This window comes from Desmodus rotundus, chromosome 2 (assembly GCF_022682495.2).
Source record: "Desmodus rotundus isolate HL8 chromosome 2, HLdesRot8A.1, whole genome shotgun sequence".
NCBI lineage: Eukaryota > Metazoa > Chordata > Mammalia > Chiroptera > Phyllostomidae > Desmodus > Desmodus rotundus.
The window spans coordinates 177688244-177707978 of record NC_071388.1 but is presented as its reverse complement, the minus strand read 5'-3'; the positions used below and the strand labels follow the sequence as shown (position 1 = coordinate 177707978).

Below are 19735 nucleotides of genomic sequence, written 5' to 3'. Positions count from 1 at the left end.
AATGACAACAGACAACACAGCAACAGCCGGCTGGTGTGAACGAATCAAAGTTATACCTAAGTTTTTGTCCAGTCGGCGAAAAATACGGTATATTTTTGGTGTGCTGCAGAATTTTAGTAATTAGTTCACGTGTGCCACGAGACAAAGGAGGTTGAAAATCTCCAGCCGCCATGCTGCACATCCCATTCCCATTCCCTACTTTATAACTGGAAGTTTGTACCTTCTGACTCCTGTCTCCGTCTCCCATCCCACCCACCCCGCCCACCCCTATTGGTCTCTCCTATCTTTAAAGCCGTCATTCCCTTCTCAAGCTCAGTCACGGCACCGGCGTCGTTGCTCACACAGTTTCCTGTTCAGTGGCCTCTAGCTCAAGTCTCAGTGCTTTCTTCCCCAACTTGACAAGAATGCTGTTCTAAATCACACAAATTTGTAAAAATTATGCAAGTTATCATTTTGTACCTTGGTATATTATGACATACACTGGAGAATATTCTGTGGTAGTTGCTAAAACTGCAGAAATGAGCTCCTCAGTTGTCTAATAAGAGATCTGACAGATTCTGAGCCACAGAGCAAAAGAAACAAGCAAACAAAATCCCTCCTCTTTTGCAAATCACAAAATAAAGAGAACTGTGTGTTTTCTTTTTTCCTACCACCTCCAGCCCTAACACACACACACACACACACACACACACACACTTCTACTCAGTATCAGTTCTGAAAGTACCCCACCCTCCACAAAAAAGAACAAGAAAGCAGAAACTCAAGAAGTTTTTCACTTTTGCTCTGCTCTCCACATTATTATTTTCACCACTTTAACATATCTTCATATCTCCTCTGTCAGTGATATCAGATGATTTAATCTACCTGAACTGACATTATCATTTTTCTTTAATGACTTGATAGAACCTTAGCAGATCCTAACAGGGGGAAAAGCTGCAGGCCCTATTGGTAGCTTCCAGTTCTGTGTTTGATTTTTCTTTCTGCTGTTTAGAGCCTTAAAAGTCTCTAATCTCCTAAGGATTGCTGAGGACTTTTATTTTTTAATGACACCCAGGACCCTCAGTTAAGCATAATCTTTCTTCTAAGGTCGATCTCATATGGTAATCAATTGCTAAAAAGAATTTTGATAGGTTTAAGTAAGTTTCCATCTTACTTTTGGGTTAAGTTTTCATTTACACTTTCTAAAACTGTTTACAGAATTGGGCCATAAGGAGTATATGCAATCATGATAAGCAGAAGGAAGCCGGAACTTAAAGCAGTGAGATAATGCTGTTCCTCTCACACAGAGTGTGCACTTCTTTTTTCTGAGAAGTTTTGGTAGTTAAGCATTTTGCTTATCATAACAGCATAATGGGGAAGTTTATCTATCTAAGAGAACATTCTGTTTCGTATAGTCAAAAACTGCATTGTGAGAAGCATTCTCACAAATGCAAGTGTGGGGAGCCAGCTGGGGTTCTTTAATCTCGTGTGTCAGTGATATTTGTGGAAGGAGATTCATGCATGGAATAGAAGCACTGAGTGATTGTGTGTCGAAGGTAACTGTGAACCTTAGATTCCTCTCCTGACCAGGGGCTCCCAGGACCAGCCTGGCTCTATGTGCGTTCTTCCTCATCTGTGGCACAGCCACTTAAAAGAAGTATCCCTCCTTGTTTTCTTCATGATATACTGAGGAAAAGTGTTAGCCCTTGGGAAATTCAAGCAGATACACCTCTTTACTTTGTTTTTCCTCTTTTGCTTCTCATCCCTCCCAGACCAGAAGACAGCCAGCAATTTATTTGGTTTTGTATCTGAATACGGCTCCTCTTCCTGGACTCCACCTAGCTTTTCTTGCACGATGGCTGTGGTTTTTGTGCACTGTGATGATATGATTTTCAGCTGCTGTGTTTAAATCACTGCTCCCTCTAACTTCATCTATTATGCAAAGATGAATGCCAAAAAGTTGTTCTGACTTCTTCTTTTTTTGTAAATCTCAGAAGAGGTTTATTTCCTCAGAAAATCAACATCCAGAAGTCGGCACCACCTCCATCAAACAGGTGGCATCCCCCTGGGTTCCTGTATCTTTCTTACCATTGGTTCTCCTTAAAAGACAGTAACCATACTAAGGAGTGTGTTGGGTGCTGTGACATTAATATAAAAGCTGAAATGAAATGCTCTAATTTTATCTGGAGATAAACATATTAAGAAAACACAACCTTTCAATAATATTTTATAGGTGAATGTTATGAATACCAATTGAAGAAATTTTTTGGTAGTGGTATTTGTACAGCACTGCATTATCGACAAGGATCTGGGTGTTGTAACACTGAATTAAGAGTTGAGAATGTCACCTCTTGTGTGATTATTAGGTCCAGCCAGTCAGTCTGCTCCCTACCCGTCTAGCTGTCCCCAGGCATCCATGAAAATTATTTTGGGCTCCAGGGTGGTTCCTCCGTTAGTGCTTCCTAAATAAGTTCCCTTGACGTGGGGATGTGATCTGTGATACTTTTTTTTTCACTTTGGTAAATTTATCCATTCCATGTGTATGCCTTTAGTAAATTAGTAACTTGGAAGTCAAGAAATTGTGAGCCACAGGAGACAAATGGATACATTTCTCAGGGTCCACCAGAATAGAAACAAACACAGACTATGACCTTCTATTTCTATCCTCCTATTTTAAAAGCCCTGGATTTTGTTATTGCTCAATTATACTCTTAATTTTTTTTTTCATTTTAAAAATAGCACAGGCCATTGTGAAATTCTCAAACAATACAGAATTTTATGTAATTACAAAATTAAAGTTTCCAAGAGCTGGCTTTCATAAAACAAACCCCAGTGTTCAAAATTTCTGACCTATTTCTTTTCCAGTTTTCTAGCAAATGAATTTTTCTGCCTTTCATATTGTACTGGAAATATTAATCTCAGCTAACACCTGAGCTACGGGGTCAAAGTGGCAGAGGTTTACTTCTGCTGATCCCACGCGTTTTCCTGTGAAGACCTGCTGAGCCCTCTCTCCTCGTCTTCTCCTGGTGTGTTTACTGCTCAGTCAGACGTCCAGAACCACCATGACTCACTTTGGATCTTTGTGGTACCAGGTTTAGATAACAGAAATTCTGTGTTGGAACTGTTACTTTTCTATGGACCATTCACATAGGCATAATTATTGATTTTTTTTTAAACCACCTGGATAAAAGTTGGAGCCAACTCTTAATGGCTCTTAGGAAGTCGTAGAATATAGACCTTAAAAGTTCAGGTTTGGGGTCAGACAGACCTAGTTTGAATTCTAGCTCTGCCATTTGCTTGCCAAATGACTTTGAATCAAGCACGTAACCCAGCCAAGTTATAGCTTCCTCATCTGTAAAACAGAAATAGGAATTTCTAACTTGCAGGGTCCTTTGGAAGATTAAATGAGATAATTTACTTAAAGCCCTTGGTACTGTGCAAGCAGCAGCAAGCTTACAACAAATATAAATTAATATTACTGGAGTAGTGTGTTCTTCCTTATTACATCACAGAGACTCAGTTTAAAGTAATTTATTGGCCTGTAAATTTATTCCGATTCTCAAAACCACTGTCCCTGAAATTGATCACATGTATAAGTGGAACCAGATGATTCTGGGATGTAGTTAAAATACAGGGAGAGTCTCATGAGTTCCATGATTAACTTCTGTATAGGAAGGCTTCCTAATGCTGTGCTCACGCTGTTTCCTACAGAGCCTTTGCTCTGAAATCTTTTACATGCGTATGTCGAAACCAGCCTTGATTCTTCCATGCCTACACGGAGGACTGAGCCTTCTGGCTCAAGGTCCGGTAGGAATTACTGAGGATCAAACAATGTCACGGCAGTGTCACTGAGACAACATTTCAGAAGCCTTCCGGAGGCATAAGGAAACAACTGCGCAGACAACAAGTCTTATAGGTCCAATGGGAGATCGGGGATTTTGCTGCATGGGATGGTAAGGAGGACAGTTCTTAGACCTTGTGGCTTCTGCAAAAGGAATCATTGCTATCCGTGTTGTTTTTAATGGACATACTAATTTATAGTTGTATATAGACTTTTGACATATACTCGTATGTCATGTATAAGTCTAGTTTTCACATTTTCCAGGCATGGAATTTCATAACTATTAATTAGACAGTCAATCACTTAAAATGAAAAAAGACCCAAGAGAATGGTCATAGCCAAAATTAGTTTAGATTCTTTTGAAGTATATATCCAGCTATTTGTTAAACTGGTTAGCCATAAATACACAATAGTTCCCTGATACAACTTTGAAAAATTTCCCAATTTATAAATATGTTCATCCACTGAACATTTCTTCAAAGCGTTGTATTTTCTTGCTAACAAGTAGTTGTCAGATTTTGCAAACCGTTATCTTGCATGCAGAATAACCATATTTTAGGCATGTCTGTTCCACTGTTGGTTTTTGCTATATTCTGTTGCATTTATCAGGAAAATAGTTTGGCAAAAGGTTATCTTTCTTCAGTAGCTGATTAGAAATGAACTCTGTGTACACCCAAGAAAATTATCAGGGTTTAATTGAGCCTCAATGCTTTCCGCAAACCCAAAATAATAATCCATTCCAAAATGCATTATCCTTGACAATACCACAAAGTAGTTTTTAATGAAATCTTTTTACACGTGTTTAGATAAATTGGGAAGTTATTAGTGAATCAGAAGTATTTCTTAGAAAGGAAAAAAAATACGAATTCCCTCTATGTTAATGATGTATTTTTTGTGTTTCTCAATGGATTTAAATAGTCTTGGAAAAAGTCTGCAGAAAAATAAACTAAGCTAAAATTAAAATCTCCTTGTTTCATACACATCGTCCTACATACAAATGGGTGCTACAAATGCATCCCATTGAACAGGTTATTGCTATCAGTTCTTTGGGTCATATTTTACTAAAAACACTCTTGTGGACCTATAAAGGTGTCATTGTATTAAAGACCATGAGCCTTATGTGTCTGATTTTATAGTAATTTATAATAGAAATAGCATTATAGTACCATCTGTGGTTTAAATGTTTAAAAATATCTTGTATTTTTCTACCATGTTTATTCTTTTATATATGTATGTCCCAAGTCAAGTGCAAGCTACATGAAGTCAAAGTCAACATCTTACTCATCGTTTTAATTCTCATAGGACCTCACATCCTTTATCGTATAGAGTGCATATTGCATATTTGGTAAGCCAATCAATTTCATAGGCACTTAAGTCCCGTATATGACTGTTTATCCCAAAGGTCAAGTAATTATATTTCCATTATACAGAAACACATAAAGATACAGAATCCATCTTTTTATATATCTTTGTATATTCTAATATGTCACTTAGATCTCAGGAAATGATAACATAACTATTTTGAAAACTTGGCCAATTTCTGTAGCACACAGCATTATTGTTATTATTTTGTTTCATCTTTTTAAAATCACTTTTTAGTTTTCAATTATAGTTAACATACAATGTTATATTAGTTGCAGGTGTACACCCCAGTAATTAGCCATTATATTACACTGAGTGATCATCCTGATGAATCTCTTACCCATTGACACCATACATAGTTATTAGAATACTATTGATTATATTCCCTATGATGTACTTTGCATTCCCGTGACTATTCTGTTAATACCAATTTGTACTTCTTAATCCCTTCACCTTTTCACACAATCCTCCAAACTCCTTCCATCTGGAAGCCATCAAAATATTCTGAGTCTGTTTCTGTTATACCTCTTTGTTTATTTTGCTTTTTAGATTCAATTTGTTGATAGATATATATTGCCATTTAGTTTCATATTTTTAATCTTTTTCTTTTGTTTTTCTTCTTTTTTTGAAAAATGTATTTATTTTAGAGAGAGGGGAAGGGAGGGAAAAAGAGAGGGGGAGAAACCCCAATGTGCAAGAGAAACATCAATCAATTGCCTCCTGCATGCCCCCAACTAGGGGCCTGGCCCACAACCCAGCACGTGCCCTGACCAGGAATCAAACCAGCAACTTTTTGCTTTGTGGGACAATGCTCAATCCATCGAGCCATACCAGTCAGGGCTTTTTCCTCTTCTTGAAGAAGGCCCTTTAACATTTCATGTCATACTGGTTTGGTGATGATGAACTTCTTTAGCTTTTTCTTGTCTGGGAAACTCTCTTATCTGTTCTTCAGTTCTAAGTGATAGCTTTGCTGGGTAGTATAATCTTGGTTGTAGGTCCTTGCTTTTCATCACTTTGAATATTTCTTGCAAATCCCTTCTGGCCTGAAATGTTTCTGTTAAGAAATCAGCTGCCAGTCTTATGGGAGCTCCCTTGGAGGTAACTAACTGTTCTCCTGCTACTTTTAAGATTCTTTCTTTGTCTTTAACCTTTTGCATCTTAATTATGATGTGTCTTGGTGTGGGCCTTTTTGGGTTTATCTTCTTTGAGACTCTCTGCACTTCCTGGACTTGTATGTCTGTTTCCAGATTAGGAAAGTTTCTGTCGTAATTTCTTAAAATAGGTTTTCAATTTCTTGCTGTCTCTCTTCTCCTTTCAGCAACCCAATGATGTGAATGTTGGTGAACTTGAAGTTGTCCCAGAGGCTCCTTACACTATCCTCATTTTTGGGGGGCCCTTTTTTCTTTTTGCTGTTCCATTGGGGTGTTTTTTGCTTCCTTATATTCCAAATCACTGTTTTGATTCTCAACTTCGTTTACTGTTGATTCCCTGTAAATTATTCTTCATTTCAGTTAGTGTTTCTTTTTTATGGTTTCCACATGCTTTTCTATGTTGTTGACATTCTCTGTAAGTTCATCTACTCTTCCCCTAAATTCAACGAGCATTCTTATAACCAGTGTTTTGAACTCTGCATTTAGTACACTGCTTGTCTCCATTTTGATTATTTATTTTCTGGAGGTTTTTTTCTGTTCTTTCATTTGGGACTTGTTTCTTTCTCTCCTCATTTTGGATGCCTCTCTGTGTTTGTTTCTATGTATTTGGTAGAGGTGCTATGTCTCCTGGGTGTGGTGGAGTGACCTAATGAAGTGGGTGTTTGTAGGGTTTCGTGACACAGCCTCCCTCCCCTTTCATCCATGCTAGGCACTTCAAGTATGCTGCTATTCCCCCCCACCCCATGCCGTCTTCCCTGCCCCACCACAGGCTGTGTGCACTGTCCTGTTGTAGCTGAGCCTTGATTGCTGTTAGCATGTCAATGGGAAGGATTTACCTGCAGGCTGATTGGCTGCAAGAACTGGCGGACTACCATGGAGAATCAGATGCGCAGGGCCTACCTCACAGAGCAGGATTTACTCAGCAGATCTTTGGTACCTGCTGAGTTTACCCCTTGAGTGTGTTGCTTGTGGAGGTGGTTGTGTGGTGCTTCGATGTGGTCTGAAGCTGTCCAGCAGGTGTGCTGGCTCTGGGGCCTTCCAGGAGGTACAGGCCAAGGTCAGCCTCTGCCTGTGTTCTGCCTGTGGCCACCCAACAACAGACAGCATTATTTTGAGTATTGAAACGAACTTTTGAACAATGTTCTCAACTTTTAAAGTACATTGGGATTTTTATTAGAATTGTTTTTTATTTTTACTTTGGATACAATTAAAATATGTATAGTTTTCTATTCTTCTGTAACTAACATTTTTTTAAATGTTAAACCCTTTCATTTCTTACAGTAAAATTTTCTTCTTTATGTAAGAACTCAAAGTTTCTTGTCTAGGTTTTCCAAACTATTTTATGTTTTTGTTTATGTTGTGGTGGACTTTTTTTTTAAGTCGTCTAAAGAATGATTAGCAAAATGTTGGAAACCACTCGCTTTTATAATACTATTTTCTGGAAATTTGTACTTCAACTTTTTTTTCATTGACATTTTATACCATTGTTTAGAAAATACTGCCATATTCTTATCTGTCCCTTTACATGCTTTTTACCGGGTTGTCCATTCTAATTGCTTCACATTAACCAGTTTGTTTGTTTTTTAATACATATGGTTATTTTAAAATAAAACTACAGATGTAGCAGTTTTCAGTCCTGAATATACTTTCAGTAAAAAACACCTGTTATCAAATGTATAAAAATAGTATAGTTCACAAGAAAATAAAGGCCTCTAGTTACACATTCTAGTACATCCTAGATATTGGTTCCTGAGAATAATGATGGACTTAGGGTTCCAGCTCTTAGGCTGCCTTAGGTGTCTTATCACCAGATTATTTTGTGTAATAGCTAAACTCCTTTTTTGGAATTCAGATAGCTTTGTTTATTGAGAATAATGTTTACCACTATCCATTGAAGTATGAGAAAGGTAAAGCTGTCACATGTATTATGTCTTTGATAGACATAGCATTATTTCAGTTTTATAGAGAGGCCAGTATCGTCTCTACTGCATATCATAAAAATACTCAGTATTTCTTCAATTAACCAAGATAAACAACATGATTAAAATGGCTTGCTAATAGCAGAAACAGAAAAAGGAATCAATTACAAAGTATCTAATTTGGTTCTGTTTTCAATAAATACTGTCTTTTGAAAAATCAATAAATAATTATGAGGCATATCTAATAATATACACAATAGCTAAAATTATTGAGTGCTACTGGGAAATAGGTTCCATACTGAGTATTATATTTGCATTCATTAATTTAAATCTTCCCACAGCTCTTTGAGGCAGGTACAATAATTATGCTTATTTCAAAATGAGGAAACCACCAAAGAGAGTTAAGTAATTATTTATTTATTTTATTTTATTTTTAATTGTAGTTTACATTCCATATTATTTTGTATTAGTTTCCGGTGTACAGCTCACTGATGAGACAATCATATACAAAGTGTTCTTCCTGGTATTTCCAGTACCCACGCGGCATAGCGCATAGTGACTATATTCCCTATGCTGTCCTTTACATTCTGGTGACCATTCTGCAACTACCAGTCCGTATTTCTTAATCCCTTCACCTTTTCCACCTATTCCCCCCACCTCCCTCCTCTCCAGCAACCGTCAGTCTGCTCTCTCTATCTATGAGTCTGTTTCTATCTTGTTTGTTCATTATTTTGTTCTTTAGATTCCACATATATGTGAAATTATATAGTATTTGTCTTTTTCTGACCAACTTACTGCACTTAGCATAATACCCTCTAGGCCCACCCATGCTGTTGCAAATGATAAGATTTCATTATTTTTTATGACCAGGTAATATTCCATTGTGTATATGTACCGCCTCTTCTTTATCTACTCGTCTGTTGACGGGCATGCAGGTTGCTTCCGCGGCTTGGCTGTTATAAGTAATGCTGCATTGAACGCAGGGGTGCATATATTCTTTCAAATTAGTGTTTTGGGCTTCTCCAGATGTATACCAAAAGTATAATTGCTGGGTCATAAGGCTTTCCTCAGTGGGTGCAGGAGTATGCATTCTCACCAATAGTGCACGAGGGTTCCTTTTTTCCACATCCTCACCAACAGTTGCTGTTTGTTGATTTATTGATAATAGCCATTCTGATAGGTGTGAGGTGATATCTCATGATTTGTAAATTTATTTTTGCTTTGTAAAATTAGAAAATGGTTTTGTTTATTTTTTGAAATTTCTATTGCATTTTCCTTTACCATTTAATCCCCTTATACCTCCCTCCCCCTGCAATCACCACACTGTTGTCCATGTCCATGAGCCCTTTTTCCTTTTTTCCCCAACCCCTACCCCCCTAATCTACCCCACCAGTAATTGTCACCTGTTCTCTATCTATGAGTCTGTCTTTATTTTGCTTGTTAGTTCATTCATTAGATTCCACATATGAGTTAAAATCATATGGTATTTGCTTTTCTCTGACTGGCTTATTTCATTTAGCATAATGCTCTCCAGCTCCATCTGTGCTGTGGTGAAGGGTAAAATTTTCCTCTTTTTTTATAGCTGAGTAGTTTTCCAATGTGTAAATATCCCATAGTTGTTTTATCCTTTCACCTACTGATGACACTTGGGCTGCTTCCATATCTTGGTCATTGTAAATAATGCTGCAGCGAACATAACGGTGCTTATGTTCTTTTGAACTAGTATTTTTGGTTTCTTCAGCTGTATTCTCACAAGTGGGCTCGCTGGCTCAAAAGGCAGATCCATTTTTAATTTTTTTGAGGTATCTCCATACTGCTTTCCACACTAGCTGCACCAATCTGCATTCCCACCAATAGTGCAAAAATGTTCCCTTTTCTCCACATCCTTGCCATTACTTGTTGTTTGTTGATTTATTGATGTTAGCCAATCTGACAGGTGTGAAGTGGTATCTCGGTGTGGTTTTAATTTGCATTTCTCTGATGATTAGTGACACTGAGCATGTTTTCCTATGTCTATTAGCCATCTGTAGTTCCTTCGTGGAGAAGTGTCTGTTCAGGCCCTTTGCCCATTTTTTAATTGGGTTGTTTGTTTTTTTTGGTGTTGAATTTGTTTTTAATGGTATTGAGTTTTTGAGTAAGTTCTTTATAAATTTTGGATGTTAACCCCTTATCAGATGTATTGGCAGATATACTCTCCCATTCTGTGTGTTGTCTTTTTATTTTGTTGATGTTTTCCTTTGCTGTGTAAAAACTTTTAAGTTTGTTGTACATGTGATACTTCATTGTGGTTTTAATGTACATTTCTCTGATGATTAGTGACGTTGAGCATGTTTTCCTATGTCTATTGGCCATCTGTATGTCCTCTTTGGAGAAGTGTCTATTCAAGTCCTTTGCCCACTTTTAAATTAGGTTGTTTGAATTTTTTTGGTGTTGAATTGTATGAGTTCTTTGTAAATTTTGGATATTAGCCCCTTAGTCGATATATCATTAGTAAATATGTTCTCCCTTTCAGAGGATTGTCTTTTTGTTTTGTTGACAGTTTCCTTTGCCGTGCAAAAACTTTTTAGTTTGTTGTAGTCCCGTTTGTTTATTTTTTCTTTTGTTTCCCTTGCCCAAGGAGATATATCAGAAAAAAATATTGCTAAGATAAATGTCCAAGATGTTACTACCTATGTGTTTTTCTAGGAGTTTTACGGTTTTGAGTCTTAATTTAAGCCTTTAATCCATTTAAGTTTATTCTTCTATATGGAGTAAGAAGATAATCTAGTTTCTTCTTTTTTTTTTTTTTGCATGTATCTGTCCAATTTTTCCAACATCATTTTTTGAATACACTGTCATTAACCCATTGTATATTCTTGCCTCCTTGGTCATGTATTAATTGACCATATAAGTGTGGGTTTATTTCTGGGTTCTTTATTCTATTCCATTGATGTATATGTCTGTTTTTATGATCATACTAGGCTGTTTTGATTACTGTGGCATTGTAATATAGTTGGATATCAGGTAATGCAATACCTCCAACTTTGTTCTTCTTTCTCAAGATTGCTGTGGCTATTAGGGGTGTTTTGTGGCTCCATATAAATTTTAGATTATTTGTTCTAGTTCTGTGAAAAATGCCATTGGTATTTTGATAGGGATTGCATTGAATCTTACAGATTGCTTTGGGTAGTGTGGACATTTTAACTATGTTAATTCTTCCTTTCCATGAGCAAAGTGTTTGCTTCCATTTATTTGTATCTTCAACTTCTTCGGTGTCTGATAATTTTTCAAATATAGGTCTTTTTCTCCTTGGTTAAGTTTATTCGTAGGTATGTTTTGATGCCATTGTAAATGGGATTGTTTTCTTAGTTTCCCTGACTGTTCTGAGTAACTCTTTCAATTCTTATTGAGCAACTGATTTATATCCATTTACCACAAATTCTTGCCCCCAAACTTGTAACTAGTTAGTGTCACTTCTGTGTGTCCCTAACTACCCTGTGATCGTAATGGACCAACATTTCCAAATCTAACCTATCTCATGAGAAGTAGAAAGGAAAGTAGATCTTTTCAGTGCTTGGCTCTATGCTTCAAGTCCGATCTTCCCCCGTGCCTGCCATGGAGAGTGAGGACAAGTGATCATCACTCCTTCTCCTTTCCCGACGCCGCACCGTCAGACAGGTCCTGGGGACCGACTTCTCTAACGTGGCCCCCAGTGAGTCCTTTAAAAGCAAAGGTGTCTTTAAAGGTGTGACTGAACCGTGTCTGCAGGAGCCGTGTGTGTGCAGAGTCTGCAGTTCAGAGCTCTGTGGTTTTAGACACACTGCTGCTTCTCATGGTTCTTGGTCACGTGCCCTTCTTTAACTTCAACAAATGTTGGTTGGTTTCGATGAGAGAATTTTCCGTGGGAATTCCGGTCTTGAGACTGTGTTTGTTGTCCTCAAATGATCTTCTGCTGGGGCTTATCTTCTGGGGTGATTCTGCATGCTGGAGGAAGTGGTTACAGAAGTTTAAATATTCTGGGCATCTGAGAGACAGCAATAGCCAGCAGCTTCTTCCTGAGATTGTCACTCTACAGTCCAGCCTCTTTTAAACAGCTGTGGGTTTTCTTTTTAAGAGATTGCTTCTTTACCTGTTTTTGCACTTCCCTCAGTGGATTCTGTTTTAGTTAATAATCCGATGTCAGCTTTCTGATTCTCTTCTTCTCAGCCACAGAAACAAAAATGATGGCAAGATAGTTTCTTCCAAACACTGAGTAGACTTGGAAACTTGTCAGGAGCCAAATCTGTTATTTGGGCAGTGACCAATCCCATGCCTGGTGTGCACTTTACCGAGCACTCCTGCGTGCATCGCCCAGTGGCGGGCGCTTGGGGAACACAACGGTAAAGGAGGAAGGAAGGGTTTGCCCTCAAGGAACTCATGTATCAAAAGGAACTTAAGTTGTAACTCAGTGGCCCTGTGAGAAAGTCTGATGGAGGAAGTGCTGGAATATTCTCCAAAGGGCACTGAGAGAGAAGCTTATCCATCCAGAGAGGTTCAAATGACATCTTGTCATTTGAATATAACCTTAATCCTCATTATTAGCCACTAAAATTGAATAAAATTTCTTCATTAAGGTGAAGGCAGTAAACAAAGAGATTAGAGGACTGCTACAGATTCCTTCTAACTCTATTAATTTATAAAATAAAATTGGATAAAAATATTTTTGTAACTCTCAAATGTCCCCCTAATAAGGGACTTATGTATCTTTAACAATATTTCTCGAACTTATTTCAGACAGAGTAGAAATGTATTCACAGAAATGTATTAGGAGGCAAATTTGTTATTTTCCATTTTAAAAGGAAAAGAAAAACGTTGCAGATCCACAATGTTGACTTTACCCACTTTTATTTTAATGAAACATAAATGTATGTGAATGTAAAATATGCATAAACTTTTTGTCTTTGCAGTTTCTGTAAACTATAAGACCAAAAGACATATAAATTAAGTAAAAACTTAAAAATCAGTAACACTTATAGTAACGATACAAACGTGAGAAGATTCATTTTCTCAGAGGCTGAATCACCAGCGTTGAGACCTGTGTCGGTAGAAAGACACATTGGTGCTTTGTGTTCAGTTGTGTTCGACTTTACTGTTTTGATTTTGCACCTGATGGTCCAGCACATGCATCTGTGGCATCGCCATAGTCATTGCTTTGCCTTCCTAACCAATAGCTTATATTTGTCTACTGATGCGTTGTTTTGATGAGCCGATTCATTCCATAGTGTGCCCCTCAATACAATGCCGCAGAGACAATACATCATGAAATGTGCCCTGTGATTATTCTACCGCCACTTTTCTGCTTGTAAACTGTTGTAAAACTTTTGTTCTTAGAATGAATCATCTTTTATGCTTTATTTAGTATAAATGCCTGTTTTACTTCTCAAGTCCGTTTATTTTGTTTTCTCTTTACCCTATGGCAACTTAGATGCACATTACTTAGCCTTACTTCATCACTGTCATTATGCAAATTAATACTGCAAAAGAAATGTTTTGTGTTTTTCCTTGGTGAAAGAATTGTGCAGACAAGGACTGTTGCCATCACATTTAACATGAAGGCCCTGCCAAAGACAGAGGGCCCTGCATGACACTCTGAAGTTTATCTCTGATCACTTGGCACCAACTGTCTTGTAAATGCAAATGGGGGAGCCAAAGTCACATGACAGCGTTCAGTCACAAACGTCAACCAGATTATCTGAATTGCGCTTATCTCGGTATTAGCGATTTTAATCATCTAAGTGAAAACAAAAATTTTTAATTCTCACAGAACTCAAGATTTTGTCTGTAGACAAGGACGACAGTTTGAGAAATACTGGTCTGTAGAATATTGGGCAAATACCCTGATAATAATGAAGTAGTTCCCTTTTTTTTTTTTTTCCCATTTCTCAGAAAAGATTGGTGACAGTTCTGAGTATATCTGCTAACTTCTCTCTCGTCCTCAGCCTTGAGCTGTTCTCTTGGCCAAGGCCTACTTTGTTTCTACATTAAAAGATTTTAGGAAGGAAGGAGTTAATAGAATCGGAGTGGGTATTAGGCCTAAACAGGGTTCAGTTAAGAGGAAGGAATGATTTAAATATTTTCATGGAATACTAGATTTGCCATTGACTTTCTCTCTGCTAATGTGCCATGAATTCTTTGAGAAAGGAACTATGTCTTACCATCGCATGGATTCCCAGTATGTGATACCATGCCTAACACGTAGTGGGCACTCAGAAAATGCTTGCTGAAGGAATGAAGGGTATCAGTATAAGAAAGCACTTAGTGGTATGATGTACATCAGGTGACGTGTTCCAGGGTCTTGTTCCTGGAAGCCGATGACCCATAACTCTTCATTGCGATACATCGGCTGGCCTGATAGAAAACTAGTCTCAGCCTGCCTCTGCTATGATTTTCCTTATGAATCACATCAGTAGCCTTCACTGCTTTAGGCTTAATATCTGGAAAGTGATGAAAAATTCTTCAATTGGCATATTTCCTTTGGTGTCTTTTCCTTTCCTCACCCTGTCATCCCTGTGATTCAGGAAGCTATGATCTTTTCCTTATTCACAGGAAACTTGCAAGCCACAGCCCAGAGCAGGAGGCCTGTGTCATTACTCCACCCGCTCTGTGTAACTCCAGTCAAGGCAGTGAGGTCCAGGGCTCCACCTGCTTGTTTTCTGGCTTTGATCTCTTCACCCGATTCATTGTGACGATGGACTACAGAGATAAACTGTGTATTTGTTGAAGATACATTTTGATTCTTCAACATCAAAGTATATTGTTACTGACCCTTAGAAGAATACTTCTTTTTTAAGTTATTGTTTATTTTTTCTCCAATATAACTCTTCCTTAAGTTAGCTCTTTTAAACTAACTTTTATATTTCTTATCAAAAAATTTTTCACCAGATAGTGAGCCTTGGTTTTCATCATGAGCTTCAGACATGTGATTTTAACACTTGAGGGGAAATATTCTAATTGGTTGGTGCATTCCAACTGAAATAGCTTTAAGCAGAGAGGCTGGCCTTTCTTTACATACTATATGGATATAGCCACTGGCAACGAAGGACAGAAAAAATAACTGGCAGTACCAAGATTAGTTGCATGTAAACTAATTAGTTGCGTGACGTATCATGTACAATGGATCTAGCCAGAAGAAGCCAAGAACTGAGCTCTGTTTAATCTCTTCTCGCAAGCTCTGCGGTTGAGAAAAAAATCAGGTGATTTTTCTGTGCTTTGGGGAATTTCTCATCTCAACAGTTAAACCTGGCCTTCCACCTCGTTGTCTGCAAGCCTCTAAGCAATTAAGAAGAGAATTTGGAATTTGAAAATATAAAAAGCAGTGGAACTTCGTGAAAATAGTAAACAAGAAAACAAAATGCTCTATAGATAACTAAATCTAAGTAAATACTTAATCTAAACAAATACTTAAATAAATATTTGCTATTTTACAATATACAGGAATCCAAATAAAATACATTGTCATTAGCACTTAAAGTGAAATTGCATACTATGCTGGCCCTATGTTCCTATTGAATGTACTGCTTTCAGTGTCAGCTTATGTTCTTAGTTTTTCCTCATCTCATAAAAAATAATACGGTGTGCTTTGAAATAGCATGGTATAAATCAGAGGAAGCAATTAGGAAAAATTGTATTAAAATTATATTCATATAAAGAATTGAAAATAGTAACATGACTCATCACACAAAAAACTGGTGTTATCACATTATCTATAATAAAATACCGGTGGAAATAGCACACATTGTTGTGTGTGATATGTGTTTGTATCAGTGTATCTGCGTTTACACTGGTGGACACACAGTCTGTTTCACCCGCTGTAGTAACGGAATGTTTCAAATGTCAGTTCTCTGAAAGAGCCGTGTGCTTTTCTATTGAGTATATAATGCATAGATGCTCTCTGCTTCCAAGTAAGAATGTACTCATCACACATAATGTAAAGATACTGCCTCAGGAAAATAAATGACTATCCCTGCACACTCACTTTTTAGAATAACAGAGAATTGGCCTGAATCATTCCAGACTATTGCTTAGATTCAAGCCCACAACAGGCTTTAGCTTAAAGCAGAGACTTAGCTTTATTGGTTGGATGGAACTACTACCTGTAGCAGGACTTGGGCAGCAAAACAGAAGACAATAAAATAATTTTTTCCCCGCATTAAGACTGGGTCATGTGGATGCTCGTGCGGTTGTCCTTGAAGGCAAGGACCATCTCTGTCTTGGATGTGTATCGCTAGGGTATCACACAGTAGTATGCCACATAAAAGACACCCCCCAAAAATGCTGTGATCATTATCTTTTAAATTTGTTCCTAAAGCACTGAGTTATATCCTAAAAATCTACTACAGATATTGTGAACTGTTTGTTTGCTTGAATAGGGAGAAGATCCAATTTATCCGAACTGAAGGGACCCCAGGATTGGTGCGTCTTTCAAGCGATGCAGACCTTGTGATGTTGCTCAGGTATGTAGTACTGGTTGTTAAACCAGAGCGTCTCTTGCTATCGGATATCATGGGGCATTTTAGAAAGTGATGTGACAGTAGTGGTAGCCTAAAAACAAGTCTCCTTTATTCTTGAAGACTTGTGGGATACTCAAGTTGAGATGTGGATGCTGATTTAGTGATCGTTCATTTCAGATTGCATTTCTTATCACTGAGATGGTTGATTTTGGTTTTACCCTGCTTCTAAAGGAGGTGCTGTTAGAGAAGGAAAGGGCTTGTGGAGGCCAATGAATGGAATGTTCCATTTACAGAATGGAACAGAAGGTTGTACCCAGCTTACCCCTTCGGAGCATAAGAGGTCGTGTTTATATTTTCTTTCAAATTTTTTGCTCAAAATGTGCTTTGTCCCCTTTTGTTGGTTCAATACCATTTGTTTACTTTGTGGTTTTGAGAGTTTATATTTGGGGAATCAGATCAAGTTGAAATCTGGTCACTGGTACTGACCACCAACTTGATAGCCCTTCATAAAACTGCCCGGTTGTATTTTCCTTGCTGCTGGTTAGATCAGCTTTGGTTTTAAATTTTAGAGTAGTTCAGAAGGGAAAAATAGCCAGTTTTCAGAAGTGTTTTTTTTAAAATTTTTAATATTATCCTTCAAATGTAGGAGACCAGAGTAAAATAATGCTTTGCTCTACCCAGTGGTTGGGATGCCCCCACCACTGTAACTTCCATAGAATTAAAGGGCAAGTCCCTCTGAGCCTTGTCAGGCAATGTGTTCTTTTCCCCGAGTGCTGGCCACCTCTTTCACGTTGTTCATCATGGTCTTCACCCTAACCACGTCCAACGGCCTACTTGGTAGTTACCGTATTTTAAAAGCTAAAGCCAAAAAGTTATTTTCCTTCACTGGATATTGGGAGCACAATTCAAAGGGATATATTCACTTTCCATAAAGACTTCATTTCACTTGATTCTGAATAAGTCCTATGGGACAAGGGGATTACTTTTCAGTCTAGGAGGAGACCCTTGACTGTGGTGTCTGGAGCTAGTTCTGAAAATGGGGTCGTATACTAGATGGTCAGGAAGACTGTTGTGGTGCAAATATGGAATGTGGTGTTTCTGCCATAGTTTGACAATAGAACAGTAAGTTTTGTTGCAGAACTCTAAGATATGACTCTTTCACTTCATTCTAGAAATCTAAGGTTTTCACTTAAACTAAAGAATTCTGCTTTTGGCCGTAGTAAAACAGAAGTCATGTTCGTCGTTGGCATGTACTTAGTGAATAACCTTCAGATGATATGGTCCTGAAAGTGTTGAGTTGCAACAGAGCTGAGAGCGTTTCTACTTCGGTGAACACCACAGTTGGCATGACTGTCTGTGTGTTATGTGGTGGGATTTTTAAAATATTTGAAAATTGGTATCTGTATATATACAAATACAAAGAGCAAGTCTACATTTTCTCTCATTTGGAGAATTAAGCATATTCTCTGAAGTTAATGGACCTTTGAAAAAGCATGAGAAATTCACTTATATATAATAGTTTTCTAATTATTACAATAGAAATGTTACTCAGTTCTCGACTTCATTAGGATGATCAAATATATTTATATTTCAATAACTGTACACAGAGACACAATGTATTATATGTGCATGCTTAATACATATTTAATGATTACTGGAATTTTTAGGGATATCCTTTGTTCTTTATTTTTGTTTTACTTTGGAGTTTGAGTCATTTGAATCAGTGACTATAAACTCGAGCAATGAATTTGTCACAAACGTGGAAGGAGACTTTGTGCCTGTTTTTACATGTCATCTATTTCTTAAAAAGGAACGTCACTTGTGGTGCGAATGGACTTGATTATCAGGAAGCTGCAGTGTAGCGATGATTCAATTTCAAGTGTACCTATGGAAGGGTATTTTCCAACATAGATATTATAAAACTTAAGAACTTTTAAATGACCTTGTTGCAGTTGTCATGGATTATTCTATTTCATATATTCTTTCACGAACTCAGCTCATGTAAAAAATGTACCTCTCTTGGAGTTCAAATAGGAATTGATTGATACATTTCATTACATTCATTTTTTAAAATTGGCATAATGAAAGACACCACATATCAAGACATAAAGCAAGGTAACAAACCAGAAGAATATATTCACAACACATAAAAAGGGTGTCATGAGTAACGTATGCCTTTAAATCGGTTTAAAAGAAGAAAACCCAAAAGAAAAATTGGTAAAGAATATAAAAAGGCACTTCACAGAATTGAATCAAGAATAGCCAGTAAACTTATGGAATGATGCTAGCAGTCATAATATGCAATTTCCAATAATAAGATACTATTTCACACTATTAGATTTGAAGAAGTTAAAAAGCCTGATAGTACCAAATGAGAAGTAGCAACTCTCATGCGCCTGGACTTGGAGGGATTGCCATTTCTAGGGCCTCTTTGGGATGCAATTTGAAAATAGTCCTTAGAGTTGAAAAGACCTCTGCGTTATGACTGGGCAGTTCTAATTTTAGATATATACCATATTTGCACCAAGAAACTGTTTCACGTATACACAAGGTGATTATATGCAGGCTGTTCATTGTTCCATTACTGATAAAAGTACAAAGTCGGGGGGAAAGTAAATATTTGTCAAAGGAGATAGGGAAAAATAAACAGATTTGTTCTTGGAATGACCTACTGCATAGCAGTTAAAAATAATAAACTATATCCTCATGTATCAAAATAGACAGATGTCAGGAATATGTTGATTGGGGAGCAAAAAATGCTCCAGAGTGCTATGTACATACGGCTGTTGTAATTTTTAGCAGTGATTTAGGCAAAACTACATATTGTTTAAAATATAAAATATGTTGCAAAATATAAAACTGAAAGGAAGGATACCTATTAAAGTCGTAGAGGAAAACAAAAGGCACTTCATATACACACTTGCACACATGACGATATATGTACCTAAATATGCATTTGTATGTGTATGTATATACACACAGATCTATAAATATGCATGTGCTTTGTCTAAAGTA

The 19735-nt window shown here is 37.3% G+C and overlaps 1 protein-coding gene across 7 annotated transcripts in view; it reads left to right on the top strand.

The window, feature by feature from the left end:
* HECW2 (HECT, C2 and WW domain containing E3 ubiquitin protein ligase 2) overlaps positions 1-19735 on the top strand; it is a 352275-nt gene that overhangs the window by 276270 nt on the left and 56270 nt on the right. For all 7 annotated transcript variants that reach the window (XR_008426201.1, XR_008426199.1, XR_008426200.1 and 4 more), the window contains one exon: positions 16640-16723. Coding sequence is in view for 4 of the 7 variants with exons in the window: in XM_053918895.2 (XP_053774870.1) it covers positions 16640-16723 (84 nt within the window). In the remaining 3 variants the exon portion in view is untranslated. The remainder of the gene's footprint in view (positions 1-16639; positions 16724-19735) is intronic.